Source organism: Acanthisitta chloris, unplaced genomic scaffold (assembly GCF_000695815.1).
Source record: "Acanthisitta chloris isolate BGI_N310 unplaced genomic scaffold, ASM69581v1 scaffold5383, whole genome shotgun sequence".
Classification (NCBI taxonomy): Eukaryota; Metazoa; Chordata; class Aves; order Passeriformes; family Acanthisittidae; genus Acanthisitta; species Acanthisitta chloris.
The window spans coordinates 57583-68049 of record NW_008663282.1 but is presented as its reverse complement, the minus strand read 5'-3'; the positions used below and the strand labels follow the sequence as shown (position 1 = coordinate 68049).

General features: G+C 46.6%; 1 protein-coding gene across 1 annotated transcript in view; it reads left to right on the top strand.

Moving 5' to 3' along the window:
• The window catches only part of BLK (BLK proto-oncogene, Src family tyrosine kinase), a 28316-nt gene extending 19384 nt beyond the window's left edge, over positions 1 to 8932 (top strand). The window contains exons 8-12 of the mRNA XM_009070936.1: positions 850 to 1029; positions 1584 to 1660; positions 5370 to 5520; positions 7665 to 7796; positions 8724 to 8932. Coding sequence (XP_009069184.1) covers positions 850 to 1029; positions 1584 to 1660; positions 5370 to 5520; positions 7665 to 7796; positions 8724 to 8932 — 749 coding nt within the window. The remainder of the gene's footprint in view (positions 1 to 849; positions 1030 to 1583; positions 1661 to 5369; positions 5521 to 7664; positions 7797 to 8723) is intronic.
• Positions 8933 to 10467: the final 1535 nt, after the last annotated feature.

The following is a 10467-nucleotide window of genomic DNA, read 5'->3' as shown; positions in this document are numbered from 1 at the left end:
AAGACTATTCTGGGAGTGGGAATCCTTAAGTATGGACACGTGTTTATGGGTACCCACAGAGAAGTAGATGCTGTAATCCTGGGAAGGACTGGACAGCTTGTGCTTGCACAGATCAGTGGCTGAGCAAGAATTTCACAAATGGGATTGGATTGTGAATTTCATGGATACATGTGATAGGTGTAGAAGTAACTATATGCTTTCTCTCCTGAGCCATGCTGACATTCTTCCTGGGAATCCTGGGCATGGGTGTAGTATCCTATGTTACACACAGCAGGGTACCTGGGTGACATTTCCCCACTTTTTATGCTTCCCTGTTCCACTTTATCATCCACTTCTGAAGCCCTTATGCCTTCCTGTCCACTGCTAATCACTGGGAGAGTAAGTGGCGTGAGCTCAGCTTCCTTTGCTGCCCTCTTTGTGGTTGCTGGTTGCCTTAGCAATTGTGATTGTGGACAGGACTATGTTGAGTCGAAGTCCTGACTGCAGACTCCTGCCTTTTTGGATGGCATTTGGATTATTTGAGAACTCAGCTGATGGGAGACTTCAGGGGTTTCACCCAGAAGGAGTCTTGCAGGGCTGGGAGAACTGTGTGAGGTTGGGTTCATTGCATGGGTGTCCACCATCCAGAGCAGGGATCATCCCTGATGCAGCCACATGGATTGACAGTTGTGTCTCCCTTCTCCTCTCATACCTGCTGGCACTGGGATTTACCATGTGTTTCTGAGAGATTCAAGTTGTTGCAGTTCTTTTCTGCTCCCTGATCCATGAGCTCTTCTGCTTCTTATTGCACAGGCTGATAAAGCCTACAGACAGTCCAAAATTCCTCAAAGCATCATAATCTCTCTCCAGGCTATTACAAGAACAACATCAAGGTGGCTGTGAAGACCATGAAGGAAGGCAGCATGGATCCTGATGCCTTCTTGGCAGAAGCAAACTTGATGAAGAAGCTCCAGCATAACAAACTGGTCCGGTTATATGCAGTGGTCACAAAGCAGCCCATCTACATTGTGACAGAGTACATGGCCAATGGTAAAGACCCTCACTGAGTTCTTTCTTGGGTTTCTGTAAACTCAGGTCAATGAGGTGGCCAGCACTCCCATGCATAATAGTGGTGGGGAGGAGGGGTTTGTACCAAATCTGTAAAGCAGAAGGACTAAGTGACCCCAAACCTTGTTTCTAATACAGAAAGGGACTTCCTTGGTGATGAAAAAAAGGTCTCAAAAGCTATTTCATAAGATGGTGATGCTCCATTTGAAGAGTATTTAAAGTTCTCATCTCCATTGTACCTGCTGCAAGTTTGTTTCAGATATTTTCTCCCCTCACAGTGAAATTGTCCTTTCTTTTGCCCCTTTTGTCTATAAGGGTTTGAGTCATGAATGCTCAGCACTTTGCAAGAGATCTGTGCCAAACAGAGGGGAAATAGAGCTGAGTTTGGGGACTTCCCTAATGGAAGATGTTCCAGTGGACACCCATTGTGGGTCCTTGGATTTTCTCTAGGATGCAGGCAGATTTGCTGACTATATTCCTAGAAGCACCAGGGGAAATAATGCAGAAGAGTTCCAGCAGTCTCTCCTCTTTTGCAGGATCTTTGTTGGATTACTTAAAGACAGATGAAGGAAGCCAACTGAATCTCCCCAAACTCATTGATATAGCTGCTCAGGTGAGTCAACAGTCTCTGGCAAACAGACTCAAGATTTCTTATTACCTCAGTGAAATTCCTGCAAGTCTGAAGTCTGTCAGGGCAATGATTTCGTGGCAAAAAAACAGCTACTCCTGGTGTGTTCTCTTATGGTTTCTCTCTCAGCTTTGTTGTGTTGATGTGCATGTCAGCTCAGCAATCTCTGCTGTCCTCAGGACAGCCCCCAGGGAGCTTAGTGCAGTGCTAGAGACTTGTTTTTTGGGGGGTTTGTTTTGGTGTTGTTTTGGTCTGTTTTTATTAGTTTTGTTTTTCTGGTTTGGTTTGCTTCTCTTTTAACCAAAAAGCACAAAAAAGCTCAACAAAGAGACTTTCAATGCAGAGTCTCTCTGGGTTTTACCAGTTCTTCCCTTCTGAGCGTGAGGCATAAAGGATGTTCTGACCCTCAAATCTGGGAATATTACTCCTTATGAGGACAAACTTTTACTTTTATAGGGTTATTTCCATCTAAGCATCCCCAGGCTACAGCCTTAACAGTTGTAGCTGCAGCAACATTTTAGTCCAGAAGTGTCTCTAAATACAAACATGTTAGTTAAGGAAACTACATGAGGGATAAGAATGGCAAAATCACTCCACTTTGGTCCTAGACAGCTGCTTGGCTTACCCAGAGCAGAATTAGGCTAATTAAGAAATATTGGGAGAAACAAAACATGAAGCATCAGGTTAATACAGCTAAATAAAGGTCTGGGATTTATCCATAAGATCACTCTCATATAAGCGAACCTGAGGAAACAACATGTAAAGGCCAGCTGGCTGGCTGCTTCCAGTCATCCTACAGAGTTATTTTGTAAACTATTAAAAACTGGAGAATATTAATATTTGAGCAAATGTTTTATCATAGATTTTCCTTCTTGCTTCAACCAGGATGAAAATATTTCAATACTTTAAAGCCATGTCCCCATCTGTCATTCTGATATTCCTCTGCATCCCTACGAAAGGTGGAGAGGAACATTTTTCTGTGCCCTCCCTTTTCACTACTGATAAATCTTCCATATCTGCAGCTTTATCTTTGTTGTCTGTGAGAGGTTATGGGGCCAACTGCACCCTTCCTGTTTATTATCTTTCTCTTAATTTCTTCCTTCCTTCTCTCCTTACCTCTCCTTCACTTTCCTCTCTCCCTATATCATTCTCCCACTCCTCTTGAAAGTTACAACCTGTGTTTTGTTCAAAATTCCTGATGATAAGAGAAATGGTCCAGATTTATCCATATCACAGGGCCCTTGGGTTTGGTGGGAGCATTCCCCAGAATTGGCTTGATGCACTTCTATGGAAGAGGAAACATGCAGACAGAGCAATCTATGCTCAGCCATAGTCATGGGGGTGACCAAGAACTGTTGGTCAACATTATAGAATCACAGAATGGTTTGGGTTGGAAAGGACATGGAAGATCACCTTGTTCCACCCCCCTGCCAGGAGCAGGGACACCTTCCACTAGACCAAGTTGCTCCAAGTCCCATCCAATCTGGCCTTGAATCTTTTCAGGGATGGGACATCCAGCATCTCTCTGGGCAAACTGTACCACACACCAGGACCAGGATAGCTGAACACAGACCAAATCCCCACACCCCAATGGTGTAATACCCCACAGGATTAATTCACAGCATGTCAGTAGGAAGGATTTAGCCCATCCCTGAGGCATGGGTGTCAATAGGAAGGACAGATCTCATCCTTCCCCCTCCCACCCCAACACCTCCTCCCCAGGGCAGGGATTCAAACATCACTGGGTGTCTCTGGGAGGAGGAGGAGGAAAAGGGCTGTGTGCTGAGCTATTTTATAACCTGTTTATCTGTGGTCTTGGGATGACATCACAGCCCAAAGGCACCCAACCCTCCCCAGTGCAGTTTTAAATCCAATGACATCTGATAGAGCTAAAATTAGAAATCTCTGCGTTGATGCACTTGATCCTGTGGTCAGTCTTGAAGGTAAATACTTGAAAACACTCTGGGCTGAAACAGGCCATCAGCAGGTACTATCTCATTAACATCAGGGCAGGAAATTACATCAGTTCTTCCATTTTCCACTGCAGCAAACAGCACTTGCACTCGAGGGGTGTTGACACAGGTTAGAAATGCAGCATAGGAAAGTATGTGTTAGTATCCTGTTTAAAACCACATATAAGTAAAATTGCTGATGTGAATCTGTCTGGAGTGGAAAATTGCTCTGCCCTCACCCACAGGTACATGAAAGCTTTAATAGGTGCCAACCACTGCTAGCAGGGGCTGCATGTATCCACTCCCCCCCACAAAAATGCCTAAGCCAAATCTGAGACTCAGCCTAGCAATCTCTTTTTTTCCATCAATCTCTCTTTTCAGTCTCTCAGAATTCATCAATAACAGATTGCTGCTATCATTAATAGAGGCTCAGCACTTGCCAGGCACTTTGATTAGATGTTAGGGAGAAATTCTTCCCTGTGAGGGTGGTGAGGCACTGACAAAGGTTGCCTGGTGAAGCTGTGGCTGCCCCATTCCTGGAAGTGTTCCAGGCCAGGCTGGATGGAGCTTGGAAAAACATGGTCTAGTGGAAGGTGTCCCTGCCCATGGCAGGGGTTGGAACTAGACAATTTTTGAGGTCTCTTCCAACCTAAATCACCCTTTAATTCTATGACAACCTCCCTGCTCCAAGGAGCTAAATATTGTGAGATGGTCTCAGGACCAAGAACCTCCCAAAGTAAAGTATGGAGATGGTTGAAGAAGGCAGTACATGCCCAGGATAAGGGATTTACTCAGGGTTATAATCTCTATCCAGTCATATTTCTAGGGATATCTGGGTCTTCAGATCTCAGGCATCCTGTAGATATTGGAGGGCAGAACTGTATTGTAGAGAGCTGTGAGTGTTCATTCAGCCTGGAGTAAAGAAGGCTATGGGGAGACCTGAAAGCCCCTTCCAGTCCCTAAAGGGGCTCTAAGAGATCTGGAGAGGGACTTTGGACAAGGGGCTGGAGTGACAGGACAAGGGGGAATGGCTTCCCACTGTCAGAGGGCAGAGCTAGATGGGATATTGGGAAGAAAATCTTCCCTGTGAGGGTGCTGAGGCACTGGCACAGGTTGCCCAGAGAAGCTGTGGCTACCCCATCCCTGGAAGTGTTCCAGGCCAGGTTGGATGGGGCTTGGAGCAACCTGGTCTAGTGGAAGGTGTCCCTGCCCATGTCAGGGGTGGGAACTAGATGGTCTTTAAAGTTCCCTTCCAACCCAAGCCATTCTGTGACTCTATGACTTACTGGTTTTTTTCTTTTCTGAATTCACATGTTTCATCTGGAGTGCTTATGATTAAAAAACCCACTACAGAGGAGGGACTTGTGGCAGAAACTGGGCCTCCAGTGATGTGGTTTCAGGTTTGCTTCAACCTTCTGCATCTCACTGCAGATGCAACTCATACCTGTAACTTCAGAGTGAAACAGAGTGATATTTCTGTTCTGCTTGACTTGTCTGCTCAAAGCTTTCAGTGGTGTGTGCTGGTAGAGCTGAATATATGCACATATACATAGGCAATATCTATTTATGGATGGATCCACCTGTCCATCCACCCATCCATGGAGCATAGATGTATGTTCATGCACATGCACATGTGAGCAACCCTATACACATGCTGTGTTTTTAAAAGGTGGGTAAGAAACAGCCACGTAACTTGTCATGGGAAGTTGATGATAAAGACAGACTTCTTCTTCTTCTCCTAGGTGGCAGAGGGGATGGCCTACATCGAGCGCATGAACTTCATCCACCGTGACTTGAGAGCTGCCAACATCCTCGTCTCAGAGACACTCTGCTGCAAAATTGCTGATTTTGGCCTGGCCAGGATCATCGAGAATGAATATTTGGCACAAGAAGGTGGGTGTCATTCCCAGCATTGCCTCACCAACACATTGTCCTCATCTCCCTTCCTCTTGCCATGCAGGAGTGCCAAGATACTGTGCTGGGATGAGGCACAGGGCAACAGTGCTGACGGTGTGAGATCAGAGCCCAGGCAGGAGGCAGAGCAATGAAGAGAGCCAAAAATTTGGTCTTAGGAGAGGCAATAGCACTTGGGGACAATAAAGAGCAAATGAGGTTTGCAAAGGGAAATGGGAGAAAATTTGGCACTGTTTGGGGGAGTTCTGCTCAATCTCAGCTTGGGTTACTGAAGAAGTTTGACTTGTGCTAATGAAACCTCCTACCTGCACCCATGCGTGCACAGCCAGTCAGTCCAAAGGGAAGGAAATAGCAGTGTAAGTCAGTCATGGCACTGCAGAGGGGAGTTTCAGCCATGAATCTGGAACTTGGGACAGTTTCCAGGTGTCCCAGGGAAACTGAGCCCAGACTAGATTATCTTTTCCATTACAGAGGGACAGCCTAGAAAACACAGACTCACAGAATCATTTAGATTGGAAAAGACCTCTAAGATCATCTCTGAATTGAACCCTGACTCTAAGGTCAGATATGAGATCAAGTCATTCTGATTACAAAGAGACTTTATAGAGCATCAGGGAAACTAGCAGGAGTGATTGAAATAAAACAATGAAGTTTGGCACAAGAGGCACTTACCAGAAGATTTTCAAATTCTGGAAATCTTTTCTCCTCTACATTTGGGATGAGCTAAAATTCCATCTAAAAATAGTCTGAGGAAAGGAAATTTCATTATTTTTGGTTTGTTGGGGGGTCTTTTTATAAGATAGGACACTTTTCTTCCAACTTTCTGTCCCAAAACACTTCATGCTACAAATTATACTCATTTCAACATGCAAAACTATTTCAAAGTAGTAAAAACTCCTAAACATAGTTTGCAAAATGCCATGAAGGGCTTATGTGACTTTGTTGCAATTTTTAAAGGCAATTTTTATCCTTAAGAGAAGCTTTAGTGAAATCAGTATAATTCTGTCAATACCCAAAGGAGCTACTTTTCCTGTGGAAAACCGCTCCTATCCGCATTTTTCCAGCTTTACTCTGGAATAACAGCTGCTTCTCTATCTGCTTTGAACAATTTTCACTTCATGGATTGCATTTTGTTAGTCTACTTGTCAGAGCATGATGTGCAATAACTAAGGCACTTCTTTCTCACCCTGAATTTGGATTTTCAGTCCTGAAAGGATGTTTAGAAATAAAAGTATGGTTTCCTCTGCAGCCTAATACATTCAGGTCCCACTTGGTTTTCTTATCTTTTTTTTGTCTTAGCTAAATTGAGGTTGCAGCTTACGGTCATTGCTGTTCACAGTGGGTGGACAAAAACCTGGTGGACAAAATAAAATGGGGCTTATTTTGGTTTAAATATACATATGCAGCTTTAAGAACTGCAGAATTTATGTTAGCTGTATTTTTAATGCACTTTTGCTAAAAGCGGTTCCCTTGCAGTGAGTGATTTCATGGAACCATAGAATACGAGGCTGGAAGGAGACTTCAAGGATCATCTGGTCCAACCTTTCTTGGCTAAAGGCAAAGAACTTTTATACAGAATAAAATCCCACTGTTGTTGTCCTCTAATAAAGCTGCTCAAGACATTGTACTTGTATACTTCATCCAGCTCTGGGATCTCCAAAATAAGACAGATGTGAACCTCTTGGAGCAGGTCCAGAGAAGGTCATGAAGATTATCAAAGTCTTAAGCTGCATCAGTGTAAGTTCAGGTTGGACGTCAGGAAGAATTTATTTACAGAAAGGGTGATTAGACATTGGAAAGGACTGCTGAGGGAGATGGTGGAGTCATGATCCCTGGAGGTATTTCAGGAGAGACTGGATGTGGCACTTAGTGCCATGGTCTAGTTGGCATGGTGGTGTTAGGTCATAGGCTGGACTTGATTATCTCAGAGGTCTTTTCCAACCTTAATGATTCTGTGATTCTGTGAAAAGGCTGGAGAACTTCTCCTGTGAAGAATCATGGAATCATAATCAACAGCCTGCAGGAACCATGGATCAGTTCTGGGGAGCTGCTTGCCACGCCTGTGGTAGATGAGGGAGATGCTCTAACTCCAGATGCCATTTCCCTTTGTTTCCTCTGCACAGGTGCCAAATTTCCCATCAAGTGGACAGCACCAGAGGCCATTAACTTCGGAGTTTTCACCATCAAATCTGATGTGTGGTCTTTTGGAATCCTCCTGACAGAGATTGTAACCTACGGCAGGATCCCTTACCCAGGTACAGTGTGCTGTGACTATGGAATGAGTGTGCATTGACTTCATACATCTAGTGCTGCTTTAGGCTTGGAGGCACATATCCAGGTGTGTACAGGTGTGCCCAGACACACACACCTGTCTCTTTGAATCAGAGAATCATAGCATCATAGAAACAACCAGGTTAGAAGAGACCTCAAAGATCATTGAGTCCAACCGTTCCACCAGCACTGCCAAGGCCACCCACATCCCCAGGTGCCACATCTACACTGCTTTTAAATCTCTCCAGAGATTGTGATTCAGCTATTTCTCTGGGCAGGCTGTGCCAGGGCTGGACAACCCCTTCAGTGAAGAAATAGTTCCAAATATCTAATCTAACCCTCCCCTGGTGCAACTTGATGCTGTTTCCTCTTGTCCTGTCACTTGTTCCCTGGGACCAGAACCCAACCCCTACCTGGCTGCATCTCCTGTCAGGAAGTTGTAGAAAGTGAGAAAGTCCTTCTGAGACTCCTTTTCTCTAGGCTGAGTCCTCCAGAGCTCCATCAGTCACTCCTCATCAGGCTTGTGTTCCAGACCATTCCCCAGCTCTGTTCCCTTCTCTGGACACACTTTTCAATGTCTTTCTTGTTGTGAGGGGCCCTCCTTGCTGGGTTTCCTTTCTAAGGCTCCCACGAGCCTCAGGTGTTTTGCTATGCTAAGCAAAACTTATAGAGGGGAGTAAGGGATGGGACAGAAGGATAGAGCAAGAACACAACTCTGAAGAAGGGATGGTTTCCAGATATGGGAACCATCACAGTCCCTCACGCCTCTCCAGGTCTGCCTGGATGTGAGTTGGACTTGATGATCTCAGAGGTCTTTCCCAACCTTAATAATTCTGTGATGCTGTACTGGGAGAACTGGCCTTCTCCCTCAGAGTCCTGAATAACTCCTACTGGGCTGTGTTTCCCTCCAGGGATGACCAACCCCGAAGTGATTCGCAACCTGGAGCGTGGCTACCGCATGCCCTGTCCAGACATGTGCCCTGGTGAACTCTACAGTGTCATGCTGAAGTGCTGGCGCAGCAAGCCCGAGGAGCGCCCGACCTTCGAGTACTTGCAGTCAGTCCTTGAGGACTTCTACACTGCCACAGAGAAGCAGTATGAGCCAGAGCCTGAGCAGTAAGCCACAGTCCCACCAGCACCTGGCGACAGATCTGGAGGAAAGCCACCACCCAGTGATGGATCATTTCGGTCCTTTCCCTTTCTCCTGTGTGCCACCACAATGCACTTGGAGATGGGGAATGAGGAGGGACAAGAGGGAGGTGGATGTTGCCAGCTCTGAGGTTATCATGGAGACTAAAGAGGTGGCTGAGAGATGTCACAGCTCCTTTCTCATCTGCCTTGGATGTCTGCACCCACTTTGTAGACATCACCTCTGCCGTGAAGGACAGTAAACTACTTCATGACCCCCTTGGATACAGAAGAGCCCCTCAGCCCTACAACTGCAGCCCTGGGAAGAGACCATGGGTAGGGTAGTAGTACAGGGAGAGATCAGAATCTCTCCCTCACTTCTGATGCCACTGCTGGCAATACTACAACTCCCTCCAGGCCATGGGCAGGGGTGGGAACGTGTCCTGTCTGCACCTCCTTGGGCCACACCAGGCCACCAAGTTCTGGAGCAATCTCTCCAGATGATGCCCCCACTCTGCACCAAATCAATAATAAAAAGCTGGATACGACCATTTCCCACTTCTTTATTCGTGTGTCAGTGTGAGAGTGAGTCCTTGTGCTTCCCATGCTCATCCTCAGCCCAAGGAGCAGAAGGGAGAGACCGTGGAATCCCTGGGCAGCGCGGGGTGGCGCTGGGGCGGGAGGGGGAGGATGCCCGTGGTCCAGCCGCCAGAGCCCAGAGGCGGGAGAGCTGTTCGTGGCGTGGCCACGAGATGTCCCTCCTTCCCAGCAAATCTGGGCGGCTCCTGGGAATTAAAGATACATGTAATAAAATATCCCGGAAATAAACCTCCTCCTTGCTTCGCTGAGCCCTACACTGCACAAACTCCTGGTGCAGCCCCACGGTGGGTCCTGCTCTGCCCCCAGTGCCAGGGCGCTTCAAATGCCATTTCCATGGTTTCTGGTGGGTCTCCAACCCACAGCTACGGGAGGAATGGCCACAGCAGGCTGCAGGGTGGTCTCCAATCAGGAGTTTCACTGGGCTGGGGAGTGGAGGATGAAGAAGTAAGTCACAGATGGTACATGGAAGGGGTCTGAGTGCCACAGGAGTGAGCACCAGGCTCGGACACAGGGGGATTCTCCTTGAGGTCGTGCTGAAAAGCATCTCCCCGGGGTGTTTGATCTGCTGTTTTCTACCCCATGAAGTAGATGTTGAGTCCAGCTGCAGAGGGAGCATGCCACCGTGTAACAAGGATGCTATCAGAAAGAAATAGCAGAGACTGAAAGAGAAATCTCCAGGGAGACTTTATGAGCCGCAAAGGAGGCTTATAAGAAAGATGGGGACAGACCTTTTAGCAGTGCCTGTTGCAATAGGACAAGGGATGATGGTTTAAAACAAAAATGGGGTCGATTTAGATCAGATATAAAGAATAAGTTCTTTACAATGAGGGTAGTGAGGCACTGGCACAGGTTGCCCAGAGCAGCTGTGGCTACCTCGTCCCTGGAAGCATTCCAGGCCAGGTTGGATGGGGCTTGGAGCAACCTGGT